The 21,386-nt window shown below is 32.0% G+C and overlaps 1 protein-coding gene across 3 annotated transcripts; it reads right to left on the bottom strand.

The window, feature by feature from the left end:
• Positions 1-122: 122 nt before the first annotated feature.
• Positions 123-17,326, bottom strand: LOC139513135 (uncharacterized). Of its 3 annotated transcripts, XM_071301364.1 has the most exons (7): positions 17,224-17,264; positions 14,788-14,803; positions 12,289-12,384; positions 10,968-11,215; positions 5,269-5,665; positions 2,846-2,965; positions 123-1,299 (listed from the first exon to the last, which is right to left on the bottom strand). In XM_071301364.1, exons 3-7 carry the CDS (start codon positions 12,362-12,364, stop codon positions 1,223-1,225), a joined length of 918 nt encoding a protein of 305 aa, XP_071157465.1. In that variant the 5' UTR covers positions 12,365-12,384; positions 14,788-14,803; positions 17,224-17,264; the 3' UTR covers positions 123-1,222. The 3 variants fall into 3 exon arrangements, with proteins under 3 accessions (XP_071157465.1, XP_071157464.1, XP_071157466.1); XM_071301363.1 differs by lacking the exon at positions 14,788-14,803 and having other exon boundaries at positions 17,224-17,326; XM_071301365.1 differs by lacking the exon at positions 14,788-14,803 and having other exon boundaries at positions 12,289-12,381; positions 17,224-17,319.
• Positions 17,327-21,386: the final 4,060 nt, after the last annotated feature.

The raw sequence follows: 21,386 nt of genomic DNA on the forward strand, positions 1-21,386 counted from the left end.
ACCTGATTTTAAGGCTTGTACGACAGTTGCATTAAAGTTCATTATTTTGACAACAAAACGTGAACAAAACAAAGAGACACAATAGGTAAAAATGTCACAAATAGGGATAAAACAACACATAGAAGCTTAGAATATATTTATGAAAATGGTTGACAAAAATGTTTAAGAGTTATTTCCCTTAACCTAGGTCTACTTCCTTAAGCAACATTATTGTATGGTGCATATATTTGTCAGTTCGTATAATATTAGTGAAGTTCTATATCTGAAACACGACTTGTCACGATAAACTATATTTCAATTAATGGAACAGAAACTAGACATCATTTCGCGTCATCTGAGTTTATTCTGATCATATTGTTATGTTTCTATTGATACTTTTAGTCTAACATTTTCTATGATCATCCCTGAAAAGCGATTTATTATAGAATATGTTAATAACAAAAGAACCACACATTATCCACTAGTAAAATCATAAAAATACTGAACTCCGAGAAAAATTAAAAAAGGAAAGTCCCTAATCAATCGGCAATATCAAAAGCTCAAACTCATCAAACGAATGGATAATAACTGTCATATTCATGACATGGTACACATAAGTTAAATTAACCCCGGATTTGTGTTGCACAGTTTTTAGTTTTATTTCAAACATTTTCTTGGTACTTTTTACTCTTTTAGGTTTTGCAGTGTCTAATGTGTTGCCTACTGAAACGTATGATAGACATTGAACATTTTTTCAAAGTCGTTTTTGGCTTTTTAAATCTCGGAATGTCTACTTTTTAAAAACTCGAAGTTTTAACTTTGTACTCAATTTTTCTACGTTTCAAACACGAAATTTTGAATTTAAAAGAGAAAACATTTCGACGTTAAACACAAATTCTCCAAACAGTACAGTATATGTCATATGTCACGTGAACTCTCTTTTTATGTCTCATTATTCTACAACTTTTATCTTGAAAATACGATAGCCGCATACTTCATCTTTAACAGAAAGGAATTCAGTGGTCCAAATCACATCGCTTCCCGCTATTATACTTCTTGTTAAACGAAGTTAAGGTAGTTATGAATAGTACAATGCAACATGAAAATAAATTGCATGTAGTAAGTAATCTTTCACATGTAACTAAAAGAAATAGATCAGACTAATATAATCTGCAATCCATCGAAACATAGTTTTGAACACGAAGATTAACGATTGTACATTTTTGTGATGATTAAAGTTGGTTCAAATTGTTTGAAACGATTCTTCGCTTATTAATGATTGTCGATTGTTTTGCTTTTCTTGGTCTTCCTTATCTGGATCTGAAATAAGATATTTGAAACATAAAACTAATTGGTCCCAATTGTGAATTTCAATAATTGAATGATCTTTTAAACTTAAAACATACTAGAACACACCCGTGATATCGCGGGTCCGTGACTGAATTAAAGTATATAACTATGCGCAAGCCTTATTTTAGTATTAGTATTGTCATCTGATAAAGTCATGCCGATTATAAGATACACAGTTTTCTCTGCTTTCAAATCTTTCTGTTTGAACCCGTCGAACTGGAACTTATCAACTATTGGTAATATTAATTATTTGGAAAACAAAAGGTTCTGGAATGGAGTATTTTTTAATCAACAGCATTGTCCTATATTAGTTATAAATAATGTTGAATTCTTTGATTCGCGGTTTTACATCATGCCCGCTAACAAATTGAAAACTGTACCTTTACGCCTTATTTTTAGTCGAGATTTTTAGTATTCGTATTGTTATCTTAGAAAGTCTTACTGATTAAAATACTACAATAGGTAACAATTTGACAATTTAGTAGTGTCAACCCTGTGATTATGACCCGTGTATATAGCATATTAATCCTGAATACACTGTTTGTTGGTGCGCCTGTCAGAAGCGGAACGTACAGATAAGGTGATAGGTAACAGGTATCGGTATCGGACTCGACCCGGAACTTCTTAATTATTGGCAATATTAATTACGTGGAAAACAAAGGGGCCTGGAGTGGTGTAATTTTTAATCTACACCTTTGTTCTATATTAGTTATATATAAAGTTGAATTCTTTGATTCGTCGTTTTTACGTGATGACGGCTGACAAATTGGACCTCGTTATTTTAGTATTATAGATTAATCCTGAATACACCGTTTGTTGGTGCGCCTGTCAGATGCGGAACGTACAGATAAGGTAATAGGTAACAGGTGAATATGCTATTGGTATCGGTATCGGACTCGACCCGGAACTTATTAATTATTGGCAATATTAATTACGTGGAAAACAAATGGGCCTGGAGTGGTGTAATTTTTAATCTACACCTTTGTACTATATTAGTTATATATAAAGTTGAATTCTTTGATTCGTCGTTTTAACGTGATGACGACTGACAAATTGGACCTCGTAATTTTAGTATTATAGATAGGATCAATGTATATCTGACAAGAACAAAATATTAAGACTTAAGAACAAAATGTACAAATTATAAAATGCACTCAATGAGGCAAAATATTGCGATTTAGAATATTTACCTCAAATGCAAAATTAAGAATAACATATGATGATTGTTTTTATTGTTTAATCTTCATACCATACTTAATCATCGACATCAATTAGTATTTTAAAACATATAGTCATAATGTAACTAACTGTATAATTAATGCTTTTGATCTCAAGGCTACACTAGCATCTATTAATAACAAAACTGTAAGTATTGCGTTGATATAGTCCTCGTTCAATCATGTTTTGACGTTTTTCGTTTGTTTCGATAGGTTTTTTACTCTTAAGGTTAATTTCATTCAAATTAGAGGTTTTTGTCTGCTCCTTGTAACTTCTAACAGTAAATAATTATACTCACTACTAACTATTACAGTTTCGGTTTTTACAGTTTGCATTTTTCTCCTAACAACTAGCAGAATAATAGGTATAAATAAGCTTGTAACAACACCTCCAATGATTGCAATGATACTATTCACATCTAAAAAGTAAAAGTAAGGTTCACAGTATATTGACGTTTAATGTCTATATTTAATGTAGATTAGACGGTAGGAGAATGACGCCATGCAAGAATGTTTTTTTATTCGTTGCAATAATATAGTGTGTATATCAACACACAAAGGATATTCTTTTAGTACTGATAGCGAAATTCAAGCCATGCATTCATAAATAAAACAATGCATAATTAAAAATTGGGAACTTATAATAAAAAAAAGGATGCGGTTTGCAAAGAAACGTTTTCAAGCAAACCAATATTAGCTTATGAAGAGCATACAAATATAGCAGATCTATTGACAACTACAAAATTAAAATACATTGATAGGTGGATCCCTGATGATGGCGGGCCTACAATGCTTAATCCCTTTCATAAATGTTATACATTTATCATTCGCATATAATACAAAAACCGCCGAAACACTAAATTAGTGTTGGATTAATGTAAAGCAATTGCAAGTCTGGCAAAACTAACATCATGTGGTCAATATCTAATACTATAATTAAAATAAAATACTAATAGTATGTATACGGAGTCTTCCAAATAAGATTTGTTTTGCTATTGCATTCGGATTGATGTTGGAATACGTGGATTATAGGTGTCACTTTTATACAAAGCATAATCATTTGCCATACAGATTCTTAATGATGTGCGTTAAAGCAATAATGTATTAAATTATAATCCTGGTACCTTTGATAACTATTACCATGCAGCATTCAACAATGAAGAAAATCTGTATAGTACGCTATCATATAATAGCAATTCAAAACAATAAAAACCAACGGCCTGGTCGAATTAAATAGTTAACCTCAGTTTCACGATCATAATGTTGACGTTCTTTTCTGTTGAATGGCTGAACATGACTAATACATGTGTAACCAAGTTCTAATTTAGCTAACAGGTTGTCAATTGATGGGGTCTGGTTACCAGATTCGGGCTCTTGAATACCGAATGAGTGGAAATGTATATCCATATGCAGGTGAATATGAAAAATAAGGTGTGGTATGATTGCCAATGAGACATCTCTCCACAAGAGACCAAATGACACAGCAATTAACAAGCAGGTGTAAGCGTAAATTCAACCGAATATTTATTCCGGATAGCTGTTTCTCACTTTTAAAAGAATACTGGATGTAAATAGTGAGAAAGCGTGACGCCGTCGATGTTGATATTGTTGTTTTATTTATATAAGACGGCCTTCAATAGGCTATTTACAAATACTTGATATAATGTGTATGCGGACAATTTTGTGAAATTAATAGGAGTGGCAATTCTCACCTTTCATATCTTCAGTTTCATTGGTAAAACGTAATATGGACTCGTCCAGTGTCCAGTTTCAAAAGATATAGGAAGATGTGGTGTGAGTGCCAATGAGACAACTCTCCATCCAAATAACAATTTATAAAAGTAAACCATTGTAGGTCAATGTACGGCCTTCAACACGGAGCCTTGGCTCACACGGAGCAAAAAGCTATAAAGAGCCCCAAAATTACAAGTTTAAAACCAATCAAACGGGAAAACCATCGGTCTAATCTATATAAAAAACGAGAAACGAGAAACCCGTAGAAATTACATAAACAAACGACATCTACTGTACATCAGATTCCTGACTTAGGACAGGTGCAAACATTTGCAGCGGGATTAAACGTTTTAATGGTACCAAACCTTCTCCCTTTTTCCTCAAACAAAAGCATAACATACAACATAGAAAACCACACGATAAAAAAGTCATTTAAGTTACTGTACACATTCATGCACGGTCTGATTTAATAAGTACACCCGTATGAAAAGCATAACCAGTTTGAAAGTAAACTAACAATAACTTAATCCAATCAAATTGCGTAAACTTCAACAATAATGACCGGTCCACAACATAATAAGTAATAGGGGTAAACTAGGTAAGGAGAAAATGACAGATATTTTAAGTTGATATTTATGCAATAACGAATAACATTTTGGCAACCAAATGTTACGTTTTTATTTCAAAAGCATGTCGTTCTGTATTTGTATAGTTTTAGGATTTTTCATTTGCGTATTTAAGGTGATAAAAAGTTTAGGTTTCAAAAGTTTACATAATTATTGACTTTATACAGATCATTCGTCATTTATAAACATTTACTGTTTCACAAATAATATGTGATTTCAAGGTAATATCATTTCTTAAAACAATGCAAACTCGTTCTAATTGATATTGTCATAAAGTAAGTTGAAATGAACAGTGGTATATCAAACATCGAACTCAATCAGAAAATGTTATCACACACTATAGTAATCTTATAATTAAATACCTAGTTTAGAGTCTGTAGTCTGCGAATCATGATGACCATGGTTGTCATGTCTTTGTGTACCATCGAAGCCATTCTTAACATTCTCCATATATGCACGTATACAATCAAATAATGGGGAGGAACATTTATAACAGTATTCTAATGACAAAAAAGGTATACCAGGTGTGTCCACTGGTAATTGGCAGACTCCATTAGTTAAGCCAAGAGTTTCAGTTGTCACGGCTGTCTGGGAAACGTCGTTTCCAGTTGTAGTAAGTAAATAGACAAATATTTCCAGCCTCAATCGAAAAACATCGTTATGTGTTGCAATTTCGTAAGGTGCATTAATTTTAATGATTACATTTGACTTGAAAGGCAAACACTCCACTGGTTTCACATTACACCCTACCAGATAAGTCTGAAAAGCACAAATAAAAGTTTAGAAATCTCTTATATGCAAGTCTTTATTTCATACAGTAATCAGGATTTTTAAGCACGCATTTTTTTTTTATATTTTGCTAATGACACACACGTTGATTCAACTCTAAATTAGAAAGAAAAAAATATGAGGTTCGTATATCGGAAAATTTATATCGAATACGAACTGACTCAAGAAAACCAATTAATGCAGACGTGGTTGTCCGTAGAAAAGTATATAAGAGTAAAAGTAAAATGATCATTTGAACGTATTATAAATTTTGACATAATGTGTTTTTTAGAGGTATTTGAAAGACAATCAATCCGATATTTGTAAATTCAATACACGAAGTTTCCTATATTTGTAAATGTATTGCAAGAAGTTTTAACAACGTTGAATATAATAGATACAAGTTTTGTGATCATACGATTAGAAGTTAAACAGAAGAAACATGGATTCACTTTCATCAGGCATTCCCAAAGTCGAATATTTGAAAGCCAAGAATGTACAATAAACTGATCAGTTGAAGAGGTATATGAGAAAAGGGATAAAACAAGTTGCTTTCTTTAAAAAAAAAAAAAAAAAAAAAAAAAAAAAGCAATACATGAACCTTAGACCGCTGACTGCAGGGTCACCAAAAGATTGTTGCTGAGTTTGTGTTTGCTTTTGAATTGAAATAATTGACTGTAAATAGAAGAAGCCAGTTGAACGTATCTATTTACAGCTTCTATTTGATTAGTTATTTTAAAGCTCGACTATTTTATATATTACTGGGAATGTACTTTTTTTCCAATTATAACCCATTAGCAAATCCTAATTTCTACTAACCGGATGACTTATGCAAATTGCACAAACCTATAGTAATATAAATTTATGCACTCAGTTTTGCTTTATAATCTGGAATTCTGGATGCATTTATTTTATCTATCATATCTTTATATTTTGTTTCCTAAATGAATGCCTTTATATTCTCAACTCGTATTTGAAGCTTTCTTTACTCATGGTAGATGTCGTATGCGGTTAAACCTGTGGCATGCAATTGACTGGGACCTCTTATGAAGAGACTTATTTTGGACTCATAAAACATCTCAATTTTTAAGAATTTCCTGATTTTACTTAAATCTATTCAAACATTATACAGAGAAACTTAGTTTTGCCAAAGAATTTCTTAATTCAGAAGTTTATGAATACCTGTACACACTTTCAAAATAACCAATTTATATAAAAAGGTATATAGATATAAAAAACACCAGACACGAGTTAAGTCTACAAAAAAAAGCATAATGGACGCTCGAATGAAAAAATTTAAAAGGCTAAATACATTACAAAGTTAACTTGAGAAATCTATTCCTTGGGTAGACAATCCTAAGCTTTTTGAAAAGGTCAAAGTTTATAATAGGACAGTGACTCAAAAAAGAAACAAAAGAGAAACAACTCGAGGATAGAATACCGTTAGTAATGATGACCGTGCTTGAAAGCTCTTTCTGCCGTGTCCTGAATTTAGAAAACGAAAATAAGCTTCCACGAGTGAATTTTATAGTATTGCATGCAAGTAGTATTTTAGCACACGAAATAGTAAATAGAAAGCATCTCACTGATACTCAGGAAAAGAATACGCATTTGCGTCATCACATATCTTAATCTAATAGTTGAAATCGAATGTCAAACGGCCTACATTAAATGTTTTGACACCGGATTCATTGAAATTCTATCCGGAATTCTTGAGAACGCAAACCGATAGTTGTAATTACATTTTGTTGTTATTATTGTAAATTATTTGTACGGTTGTTGTGAGCTGCAAGGATTTAAAATCATGCTTTATGAATTGAAAACACACAAGTACTTTTATTCACGACCGTTTAAAATTTAAATATTTAATAAATTGATTTTACTTTCCGTTTCATGGATATATTACAATACAAACAAAAAAAATAATAATTACTCATAAAACATAAAAACTAAAATGGTATGAAATAATTAATTTAGAAATATAATGATTATTGTTTATACACAATTTTTTTTGTAGGATGCAAGCATTTATTTAGATTTAATTTTTATGTTTCCTTTACAAAAGCAGAGTATCTTGTCATATAAAATACTTTAATTGTAACTCTGAAAATATTCTGATTTCAATCATTGTTAGTTTCTCCAGAAACATAAATACATTATTTATTTTGTATATATTTGTTTGATTCCGATTGAATTAAATACTTTTGATAAGAATATTATCTTTCTGTTTTCCGATCTAATATTAATAGTTTAACCAGAATGTTATCTCCCGTAAGTCTAGTATGATGAAATACACAGTATCCCGTGGTTAAATCTTCAAACTAATTAGTTTACATGTTATCGAGACACCAGACAATACAACGTTATAATTGACCCAGATATACACAGTGCACAGTGGTCGTTTTAAAACAAATATACTTGCGTCGTCAAGGGCCATCAAGGGACCACATTAAAGACGTAGATAACAACATGTTAAGACCTGTATAAATGACAGAAAACTTTAGAGACATTCCGAGAATTTTATTCTGACTTCCGGCCGAGAGATATCAAGTGGCCCATAGACACATCCAAAACTCGCCAATATATAAGCATGAACCCCTCAGGGGTTCATGCAAAAAAAGCTAAATTCATCTCAGGCAAACTTTGAATGAGGAAGTTGAAACATTAGTTTCTTATAATTTAAAATTTATCAACGGACAATTTTAGAAAGATTTGTAATAAATCATGTGGATGTACTGAAGTACTGATTACTGAGCTGATGATACCATCAGGAACTAATAGTCTAATAGCAGAGACATGGAACAAGTACTGAGAAAAAAGAAAACAACTATTAAAAGTTTACTGACAATTTCAGTCACGTTCATATATAGATATATATATATGTAGATATCATCCAGCTTATTAAAGCCTCGGTCACACATTACCGGATAGCTCGAACGGACGCCTAACGGATAACTTTTTTTTCAATCCGTTCATGTCCGTTAGACGTCCGTTCTTACCCGTTAGACGTCTGTCCATATCCGTTGCATGTCCGTTAAGCGTACGTTTTATCCGTAGGCGTCCGTTCTGTCTGGTGGAAAATTTTGAGCATGTTCAAAACTTTGAACGGACGTTCAACGGATAAAATGTCCGTTGAACGTCCGTTATGCGTCCGTTTTGTACGGTACTCGTCCGTTTTGTTTCCGTTTTGTATCCGTTACGTGTCCGTTATACATCCGTTGGAGGTCTGGAAGATAAATTCACCAACGGACTTCTACCGGACGTTTAACGGATAAAACGGATGTTGAACGGATGAGAAACGGGCTTCTACCGGACGTATAACGGATACAACGGATGATAATCGGATCTAAAACGGATAAATGCCAATTGAGAAATTTCGCGTCAGAAATGCCAATTATTGGTATGTCAGATTTCTTAAGGTTCATGAATTCTTATTATTCATTATCGATCTTAGAGTAAAGGCACGTCTTCACAATCAAGCAGTTCTTATACAGGCTAGACACTGCCCTTTGGTGAGATTTTGAAGAATAAACCAAAACCAGAAACATTTTGAATATATATGCGATTTACATGTATTATTATTGTCGCCTTTGATTTTTCCGTATATCTTGTTCATCCGTTTTATCCGGTACGCTTCCGTTAATTGTCCGTTTTATGCGATACTCGTCCGTTGGATGTACGTTCGACATCCGTTCTGTCCGGTACGTGTCCGTTTCTCGTGCGTTGCATATCCCGTGTGTGTCCGTTATGCATCCGTTACACGTCCGTTTTATTCGGTCAGTACATCAACGGACTCCCAACGGATAACAATTTTGTCAACGGACAACTTTTATTTTCATCCGTTAGGAGTCCGTTCGTGCTATCCGGTAAGGTGTGATTTTGTTTTTCCTTTTGGAAGTTTTACTAATCTATAATTATAGTTTTCAAGATACTTGTTTTAACAAAACGATCAACAATCCATCGGTGTTCGTAAGAGGCCTCTCTGTGTCATGACATAATTTTTCATCATGATATTCTTATCGATTCTTTTAAAATGGAAATTTATCTGTAGTATCTAACGTCATTTTGAAATCCGAACACGGCCTATCATATTATAGAATATTACTATATAAGCTTCTTTCTGAATGGTTCTATACTACAAATATTGATGAGTGTTTAAGATTAAAACATACTAGTTTGAATAAGGTAAATTTGAACTTTGATATGCCGTGAGTGCTTTCTCAGCAAGATTATCTGTAATCAAAATTATTTTATCTCTATAGCTTATTATGATGATACCTCTGGCAAAGAGGGTCGGATGAAAACAAAACTTTACGACAAAAGAGATGATTTTAGATCCATAAACTTTCCATTTCTATGTAGCAACATTCCAGCAGCGCCTGCATACGGATTATACATCTACCAATTGATATGATATTCTCGGGCTTGATTTTCTATCATGATTCCCTTCGTAGAGGTTTGCTGCTAACAAGGCAGCTATTAAACCAAGAGTTCTAAATGGCGAAGTTGCAATTATTCCTTCGCAAGTTTTAAGGATTACATCACGAGTTGGTTGACCCGTTACGGAATATGCGTTTCACAGATGATAGCGGATATGGTTCTAATGTCGTAACTACAATTCCGTTCCCTTTCCACGAATGTAACCTACCGAATTAAATTATGTACCGGGTTTGAAATAACACGAGCAACACGACAGGTACCACATATGGAGCAGGATCTGCTTACCTTTCTACAGCACCAGAGATCACCCCCAGTGTTTGGTTGTGTTCGTGTTGCTTAGTTTTTAGTTTTCAACGTTGTGTCTTGTGTACTATTGTCTTTTTCGTTTTTAGCCATGGCGTTATCTTGATATTTTCGATCTATGAATTTGAATGTCCCTCTGGTATCTTTCGTCCCTCTCTTTAAAGAGAAACATTTGCAAATCTGTTGTCTGTCCTATAGATAATTCATTGACCGTGACGTTTTATTTTCATTGAATTTAGCTTCATCTGCAGAATTAATATGTATGTATGAAAATTTTATCAACCAACATTGTTTGTCGTCGGATATGTTATGGTAACGTTAATTGTTATTTTTCTTGAATCAAAATCAGGCTTGAATATGGTATCAAAAAGTGGAATTATTTTCAATTTGTTAACAATTTGGTTGCTGTTTTTCTTTTTCTTTACGAGGATCAGATATCTCCAAAACGAGATATTCAGACAAAGAAAATGCATGTTCTTAATATAATTTAATTCGATATATGGTTTAAAATGTAGTTCAAACTTAAACAATGATATAAATTCATAAATACCATAACATCGTCATTTCCTTCAGGACGGTTTATAAATTTTAAGGTTACATTTTTGTCGCATGGAATATTGTTTACATCGATTGCGAGACACATTTGCTCGATATTAGTTGTTTCCTCGGAAGGCCTTACACTTATACTGCAATCTTCAATTATACCTCCTTGCCATGTTATCCTGGCTTCGTCTAATTCATTTCGTAGAAAAATCAACCGCAACGGGTAGGAGCAATGTGATTTATCTGTCAAACTTCCTGTAAAAATAGGATTATGTATTAAAAAACGAAATAAGGATTGGGTTAATGCAGTTAACTCACAAAATTTATGAATAGTTTTTTTTTCAATACATAATTATTTCAGGTAGATAACTCCAAGATGCCAAAGGATCGCTTTGATCTAAATCAACCAAAGATGAAATATTTTGTTACTATTAGACTAGTTTGTCTAAAAATCAAAACTAATTTTCATCAGTTTTTCTTGTTTTTATAGTTCCACAATTATCCTTCTAAAAAAATCAAAATCAAAGTAACGTGATCATTCATTAGTATAAGTAGATAAGTATGTAATGAATGTAGAAAATAAAAATAATCATAAAAAATATAATCATCCGTTGTCTTCGGGAAATACCTGAATACATATAATAAAACAATAAGAAAGGTCAAACATGAAAAACAAAACAAAAAGGGACCCTAACCATATGCAAGATAATTAGGGTACGTAATCCTATCAAATATGATTGCATCTATATTATCTTCAGGTAAAAACCTAAAATTCTTATCCTAATTTTTGGTGAGTGTTCAATAAGTGAAGAAAACATAAGTCTAATTCACCTTCTTGTTCTTTTGATTTGTAGATAAAAAGAGGACATCATCTGCTGGAAGTTTTTAATGGACGGTTTATCTAGATTTTATGACAAGTAAATAGTCACCTCTCTGTTGTAATTATTGAAACATGTAAAGGTTTATCAGAAATGTCAGTGTAGCTAATACTATCTTGTAGTGAACTTGATATTTTTTTTAATATTCTTTGGTAATTAAAAATAAGACAATATAACAAGGACGATAGTGACTTACATCTAGACTATTACTTATAAAATTTAATTTGTCATAATCTATTTATTACCCAAACCTCTTCTCGTGGTTATTATTACTGGCTAGCTGGCCCATGAATATCAACTTCGGCTAGCTTCACACTAATCTCAGATATGTGTATAATTGTAGAATAATTTAAGAAGTGTACTCTTCTCAATGTTGCTGTTTACTCATACGGCATAGGTTAAACGTACATAGTTACTTATGCCCTTTTATTTAATATAAGCCATACTCACGGAACTGTAAAAATGTAAAGTACTTCTCGTTCGCCAGAACTAAGAAGAAAAACAGCACCGAATACTTTGTAGGCATAATTGATGTTTACCAAACTGCTGAAAACAGTAGCAATTTAATTATTATACTTTAAAATGAATGGTCAAGAATGTATAATACCGAGGGTAACAGGTTAAACGTTACCTGCCCTGCAAATATTGATTTGAATTAACTCTAATGCATTGTACGTACCCAACGATGACGCTTTTTTTTAATTGTGATTTCACAAGAAAACGTATAGGTGCAATTAAGAGAGAAAAGCAATTCATATATTATCATTTTTTCTTAATGTATCACGCAATGAGGACACCATACTATGGAATGTTTCTGTATATATATGCAATGCTGGTTTTGGATTTATTTCCCACGTACATGTACCTATCTCATTCTGTTTTAATTTCAACTGGTTGTATATGTTTATGGAACATAACAATTCAGCATATAAAGAAGCGAAAATTTCAAAGAAGTTCAAGAAAATATATATACAAAATCAATTGATATGCAGCAAATATAAAATGCTTTTGATTTAAGTCATTAAGCGAATTTGACATTTCAATTCCTAAACATTAAAATCGGAGACACAGCGCATATATGTAAAAAAAATTGAGATTACCTTTTCTTACAATTTCTAGAAAAAATATAAAATCTTTTCACGGATAATTCTGGTATAATTATTTTCCCTTAATGTTGTTTACAAACAAAACATTAATATCGTTAACTTGATTCACACCATTCAAATAACGTAGTAGTGAAATATGTAGATTTGTTTTTAAATTTCATCATCATAATTTTCCGAATAAAAATCTAAAATAGACACTTAAGCTTTTATATTTTCATGATGTGTTCCAATATATTATTTTGTCAATATGCAGGAAAGATGAACACTATGAGTATATCATTATAACGAGTTTCTCATATAATAATTGTATCATAATAGTTAAAAATTATTGCTTAAGTTAAAAGAATTATTCCTATTATCATTATTATCATTATTGTCATTATTCAATTATCATACTACAAAATAAAAAGAAAACCAAACGAAATCGTATATATTAAGTTCAAATGTAATAGTTAAAATGGAAATATTTCAAAAATTAAAACAACATGTGATAAATTCCATAAGTCTAGGCTTTTATCTGGATTTACCTTTATCATCAACGTTCAAAGCCGAATAATTGAAAGCAGATGATGTATAAGAACCGAAACAGTTGAAGAGCCAAGTTTGTTGTAAATTATGTGAGTACACTTCGAGGACTGATAGCCAACTACCAAAGGTATTCACCCAAAATGTACGAAATAACTTTTGGCTGCCGACACACCCAAGCTGATGATTTGGAAACCTTCATCCTCATAAGAATTACGTTTTTATTGTTCTTGCTTTCTCAATTTTTACACTGCATGCTGTTACAGAATTCTATTACTTAATTTTCATTGGTCTTTGTACGATTGCTTATTTCCAGAAATAAATGTTTGTTGATTTACTCTAGTATTTTTTATTTTTTTCTGTTACTGTTTGCGTATTTTGATGTTGTCATTTTCGATTTTCGAAACTTGTTAACCTTTTCATACGAACGTTGATCAGGAGAACAAATGCAATTCATTGTCGGTGGAAACAGCAAATGTTGTAAAAACATAAAAGCTTTATAGTGCTTGCATTCTATTATTTATATTTATATTACCCACGAACTACTCCTGACCTTTATTCTGAAATACGACATTTGGCGTTAAATGACAAGGACTAGGTGTCGTTGAACTTCATAATAGATAACAAAAGCCTCATTTGGCAAAACCGGCTAGAATTTTGGTCCTCGATGCACTTAAACTTCGTACGTCGTAAGAAATGAGAAAATTTTTATAACATTGACAAGAACAGTTGTAGTGAGTCAGTGGTTTGCATATGTTAGTTTCGATTATGCAAATATTGGTATAACAGACTTATGCTTATGAACACCGAACATAACATTAGTACAGATACTGAGCCCCCCCCCCCCCCCCCCCCCAAAAAAAAAGAAGTCTGCAAAAACAAAAATAACCGGTATACAGATCATATTTCCTTTTAAAGTCGTTAATGTTTATTTGGTATCATGTTCTAGCTTTTTTGTGTGTATATTTTGTTACGTTTATTTTCTTAAAGATGATATCGAATCAACTGAATTTGAGCTGGTTGTATACTAAAACTTATTATGAACGGCATGACACCAGAAACAACATGATACACAGGCAATTATGTTCATATACTTCATGATACTCCATCAAGAGAACACAAAAAATGTGGTAGGTATTTTTTCCTTTGTTTGGACGTAATAACACTACATGATCACTGAATAGCAACTAGCCTAGTTAATGTTAATCATACACAATTTGATATTTTTAACAGCATTTCATCACAAACCGATTTTATCTGAAAAATTATATGAAACTTTAACATTTTTGAAAGTAAATTTCTTGTTTTTTCTACTTACATTTTAGAGCAAACACCTATAAATTATAGAAATAATTCGATTTTAAACGATTTGTTAAAAGAAATATACCCCAAAAATGTAAATAACACTTTGATAATTTGTTTGTTTTTGAAGTGATTAATTAAATAAAACCATCGAAACATGTAAATATATGACCAAAAGGACCTTGTGAAAAACATAATAGCCACATCCATCTAGGGTCAACGTTGTCTGAGTTTAAATCTCAATTACTTAATAACTCCTTAATTCATAAATGGACAATTTAAGAAAGCATGATATCTGTCATTGCGTACATTAACAGCGAATTATGAGCTGATGATACCATCGGGGACTATAAGACCACAAGAAGAGGTATCAACCCAGTGTTAAAAAAATGAAATAAGCCTTTTCTGAATCTATCTACATCTAGAACGCTAAAAACCGGTTATTTGAAAGCGAATGATGTATGAGTACCGAAACATGTAAATATATGAACAAAAGGAATAGCCAAATACATCTAGGGTCCACTTTGCTTGATGGGGTTGAATTTTGTATTACATTAATAATTCATCAATTTAAAAAACGAAACATTTAAGATAGGAATGATGTTAATCCTGTTAGTACCTAAACAATAACTACTAAGCTGATGACACTCTCGGAACTATAAGACCACCACAAGAGGTATCAACCCAGTATTATAAAACAAAATGAACAAAACACACTTTGTTTAATCTATCTACATCAGGAACACTGTAAACCGGTTATTTGAAAGCGAAAGATGTATGAGTACCGAAACAAGTGGAGACCCAAATACCAGTTACCAAATGGAACCTAAAATAATAGCATCCGTTTTACGTCAAAATCACCTAAGTGGTTTGGAATCTAAGTTTCTTAATTCTGTCTAAATTTTAAAAATATATTGATGTTTGGAACTTTTGCGGGCAAAGTCCTTTTTGATCATGTGTTTAGAAAGATTAACATGCTTGGAATTCACTTACGTTGGTATGAACATTCCTGATTATGTTCAACCCCGAAATGTTCTCCGGACGCAACACATATTTAATGTGTTTTATTTATTTTTGTAGAAGATAAAAAAAATGTTTAAAAAATGAGAATGGTTTGTCATTTTGACAGAAACATGTATACTAGATAAATATAAGGATATGCAGTTAGACAGAGATGGAGTTCTACAGAACATGATTTTACACCAGTTCAAGAGAAAGAAAAAGCAAGACCAAAAAGGGAAGTGAAATTGAATGATAGAGAAAAGGAGAAAATATTGGAGAGAAAAAAAAACAATTGCATGATCGGTTAACAAAAACAAAAAATGTCGATCTAAGTCTGATAAAAAATCATGGAAATTGTTGATAGTAATTAAGATAATAAGGAATATCTATCAGGTGTAAATTTTCTGTTCACGTCTGTGTATAAATAGTTTTAAAGTAGTATGTAGTTGTAGGGATGTATTAGTTCCCTATTACTTGTATTATATGGTAGATGTATTTCTGCTTTGTATCGATCTGATGAGTTGTAACGTATGCTCTTTTCAACTGAATTTTAAAGTTTGTACTGTTACACCACTTTACCTGGTTAAGAGGGGGATAAGCGCCTTCAAACAGTTTGACCCGCCACGTTTTGTATGTGTCTGTCCAAGGTCAGTAGTCTTTTAATTGCATGGTTGTCTTTTGTTGCTATATCATATTTGTTCATCATTTTGAAAATAAATCAGGCCGTCAGTTTTATCGTTTGAATTGTTTCAGATTTGTCATTAAATGGCGTTTTATAACTTAATATGCAGTATGGGTTTTATTACTGTTGATTGTAATGTGACCTATAGTTGTTAATTTCTGTATTTCATTTTTGCCTCTTGTAAAGAGATGTCTCATTGGCAATGATACCAAAAGCTATTAGTTTCTATTTACAGAATTTAACTAAACAAGAGAATATCTATATTCAAAAGATACAAACAAGATTAGAACTAAACAAGTCTTTAGTTTTTGCAAATATACTATAATTTTAATTCCATAAAATGTATTAAAAAGAGTGGCGTAAAGAGATATACCAATTAAGTATTTGTTGGATAACTGGAACACATTGATCTTTTGAAATAATGAACAGGAATCCATCAAATAAGTCTTCGGCAAAAGGGAACGTCATATTGGTCAATGCAATGTCTTATGAAAGTTGAATAATGGCTGGAACTGATATTGCTAGCTTAATCAAGGATTTATATAGTAAGATAGCACATCTTACATATTAAATAAATGGTGTAATAATCCGAGATTATTGTCAATGTTTTACGTCATGAAATGTTAGATATTCAAACATATAAATAAAAGTATTTTATAATAGTATCTAGAAATACAACTATTTCTCCACAACAAGTGCCAATCTTGTATCAAACAAACATTATACAAAATGAATATCTATGTTTATGTTTTTATACATTTTACATACCTTTTTAAATATTTTCACGTGTATACCTTGTCCGTATTACAAAATTACTAAAAGTGCAAACAAAATTCTAACGAGTCTACATGAAATACGAGATCATTTAAAATCATATCAAGTTATTAGACGAATGGATAATGTTTACTAACCATGCAAATCAAAAGCTATATTTAGCAAAGGAGTAGGGGCTAAAATGGCCTAAAATGGCCCCAGATTTACAAGATAATTAAAATTCTAACAGAGCAGATTTTTCTCCATAAATTATTAGAATATAAGTCAATGATTAAAAAATACTAATTTTATCTAACAAAAAAGATTCAATGACGTCATAATTGGGAAAATAAGCAAAAATACTGAAATTTAGATGGTTTTTCGAAATTTTTACCACCGCACCATGCTTGCACCAATTAGAAATTTTAACATTTTAACAAGTTCATACATATCAAACTTTGGATAAAAAATCTTTTTTGTGCCAGGTTGGTGCGATAGTTTTTTTTATATTTTCCTAGCCAAGTGGAGCAATAAAAAGCTAAAATTTGCCATCCAAATTGGACCTATTCATCTGACAAAGTTTAGTTTATACATTCTTATGCCTGTAGGAACTTTATTTTTTTTTTAGGAATGTAACGTGTATTCCTAATATCATTTCCATTAGTATATGTAGTTAAACTTGTAAAAAAATCCGAAAGCAATGAACTTCATATTGAAAGGGTTTAATAACAACTTTGAGGACATTTTTTTTTATTTTTGAAATTTTAAATAGGCATGCAATATAAAAAAATCTGTCACAATTCAGGAGCCTCTGTCCTTTATTAATCTTGCGATTCGGGCATCCATGTACTTTAGACACATTCTTTTTTTCAACTATTTTGACATATATATTATAAATATTGTCATAACAGGGGCGGATCCAGCCATTTAAAAAAGGGGGTCCCAACCCAGATAAAAGGGGGGCAACTATATGCTTCCATGCTTCCATTCAAATGCATTGATCGTCCCAAAAAAGGGGTGTTCCTAACTATCATCTATATATGTCTAGAGGGGGGATGATGTACTTCAATACTTAATTGATAAGGGGTGCTGCTGTTTTGTAACCTCAACCTGTTTTAGTTTTTAAAAATATAAATGTTTTCATATATTGCGTAGGAAAAAAAGATACCTTTTCCCATATTGATTTGGTTTCATGTGGTTTTATGTAAATTTTGAATACTTAAGTGTTAAATGAGAAAAATTGGTTGATAAAGACACAGCGGGAACACCCAAACAAGTTGAAAGCCGAAGAAATAATGGGAACTTTATTGTCCTTATCATATATATCTGATAGTTTCCTTAACTTTTCACTTATTTTAAGCTTAAAAAGGTGACCTATTCCAGAGGCACATCCTATCGCCTTGTAAAAAGAAGTGTACCCTCCCCCATACCTGAAACATAAGTACTGTAATGGAAATACACCGATATTTATAAACACCCTTTTAATGCATGTGTCTGTATCTATTTCTTTTAGATAATTGATATAAAGATTTCTTAGCACTAATTAGGAGTTCTTGTCGTTATATTATTCTTCTTGTCGCTGATAAGCGAGACCCCACCCAGCATTAAATGCACAATCTGTATATATCAGCAATTTTTGTTTTGTTTTGTTTGTTGATGTTTCAGTATTGCTTTTACTTGGAGTTTGTTACTTTTTACAATTTGCATCTTACATTGCACTTCTGTTGCAACCTATTTAAAATTATATCTTGTAAAATAGAAAACAAATTACCGTTGCCATGGGCACATATGTGTTGCTAGGGAGAAACAACGGTGAATTTGGTAAAAATGTGCATTTAATTATGTAATATTTAAATAGTGAACAAGTGTAAAGTTCACTTTATGCTAAACGGGTTTTAATTTCAAATATAGATAGATTTAAGCTGTATATTAACCTCTGCCATTATATTGATTGCTAGGCAACAGAATAAACGAGTTAGACTCAAAATGCAATTATTTTCAGAAGGTCGTTGGTATAGAGTTACAACATGACAAATTAAATGAAACTTGAGGGTGGGGCCAAAAATGGCCCTTATTGCCCCTAGTCCTTATATGTTGAACATAGCTGTGAAAGTTCATTTATACATTTTAATGATTGTTGCAACTTCTTATTTTAACTTTGTGACTTTTCCTGCAGATCAAATCAGTATGTAGCCTTCAAGGAAATTTGAATGAAATACATTTCAAGTGGTCTGACTCACACCGTCTTTAAACAACACATTGACATCAATTCTCTGGCAATATGAAAAAGATATTCGCTTCTGGCTTTGTCCTACCGTTGGGTCATCCTTTTTCATTTTTTCAGCATTTTAAAAAAATCATTGGAAAAAACATTTTGGTCTGTTTCTTCTAGAGTAGCAATTTCTTTGAGCATTTGCAGCTGGAACACAATGATCGTTTGAGGAATTAAACAGGCATCAACCAAACAACGTGATCGACCCTCTTTGGCAAAAGAAAAATTCAACTTGGTCAATACCATGTCATCAAAAGTATAACTATGGCCATAACTGATATTGTTAGTGTAATAATGGATTCATATAATAAGGTATCTTATTATATATATACGTAGGACTCAAATCTTTGGTGGGATCCAAATCTAGGACAGATTCCTAATCTATGGTAACTATGACGTCATGCCATTCCAAATATATGGCAGATTTTTTTTAACCGTACTCTTTGGCGGATTTGTGTTGTTTCCAAATCTATGGCATATTTTGTGCAAACGTAGAATAAGGAAGTACATATACGACCAATGACTTGTCTTAAACAAGTGGACTTCTCGTTACTCGTTTTGGTATAGATTAGACCGTTAGTTTTCCCGTTTGAATCGTTTAACGCTAGTAATTTTTTAGGGCCCTTTATAGCTTGATGTTCGCTGTGAGCCAAAGCTCCGTGTTGAAGGCCGTACGTTGACTTATAATGGTTTACTTTTATAAATTTTGACTTGGATGGAGAGTTGTCTCATTTGCACTCATATCACATATAAATCATCAAAATATAGATTCTACCACTGCATCGAGTGTAATACGTTATTTATCCACTCGAGACAGTTAAATTTTCAAATTTAAAACGCGAGGCTTGCCCGAGCGTTTTAAATATTTAAAATACAACTGTTTCTCTAATGATTTTCTAACATTATGCAGGCAAACTTGTACCTTCTTTTCCAATGATCTGCAAAAAGATGTGTTCTTTCTATGCTACGTCATCAGGCATGGTCGCCTTTTTTCATGCCGTCACAATTGGAATTTCAGAGGAAAGCAAGAAAATTCGACGTCATAATCGGATTTTAACCAATGAAGTACTGAGATCAAACGAACTACACGCTGATTATTTTTTTTGATACAATGGGTGCAGAAAGGGATAAATTGACGAAGAATTAGAGAAATCCTTTTCTAAACCATCCGGTACTGAAAAAAGCGATGTCCTTATTCAGCACATTTTGTCCCTCTTTCGGATAAAAGGTCAAATCTTTCTTTATACAATCCGCAAATTGGGAAATACCTTCATTTGGAAGATATATTGGTTCCGCCATCGTAATCAGCTGTGACGATGTAATAGTGCGTTATTCAATTGTGACGTTATGAAAAATATCTGCCATAAATTTGGAGAAAACAAAAAATCTGCCATAGATTTGATCTGTTTGACGGTTGTAACGTCACGTTTCCCATAGATTATGAATCTACCACATATTTGGAACCCGCCATAGATTTGAGTCCTACATATATATTAAATCCTTGGTATAATACTCACAGATAATAGTCAATGTTTTGACATCACGATTTAATTTTGTTGATTGCTCGAAAATCATCCAAGTATTTTTTAAGATCTGTGTATAAAACAATGAGAAAACAAACAGCATAATCAATGTACAGATATCAAACGAAAAACTAATATGTAACACAGGAACAAGTGACAACCATCTAAATACAGGCTTCGGATTTGGGACAGGCACATACAAACAGAATGTGTTCGGTGTTAAACATGTAAGCATGTCTACATATATTTTGCGGTGCAACATCCACATTAAAAATTTTGGCATATATTCTCCGAAGTACTGAAAGACAGTAACAATCAAAACCAAGGAGTAAACAAAGACTCATAAAACCAAAAGACATTTACATCAACAGTTATAAATAATA

The sequence above is a fragment of the Mytilus edulis genome, chromosome 2 (assembly GCF_963676685.1).
Source record: "Mytilus edulis chromosome 2, xbMytEdul2.2, whole genome shotgun sequence".
NCBI lineage: Eukaryota > Metazoa > Mollusca > Bivalvia > Mytilida > Mytilidae > Mytilus > Mytilus edulis.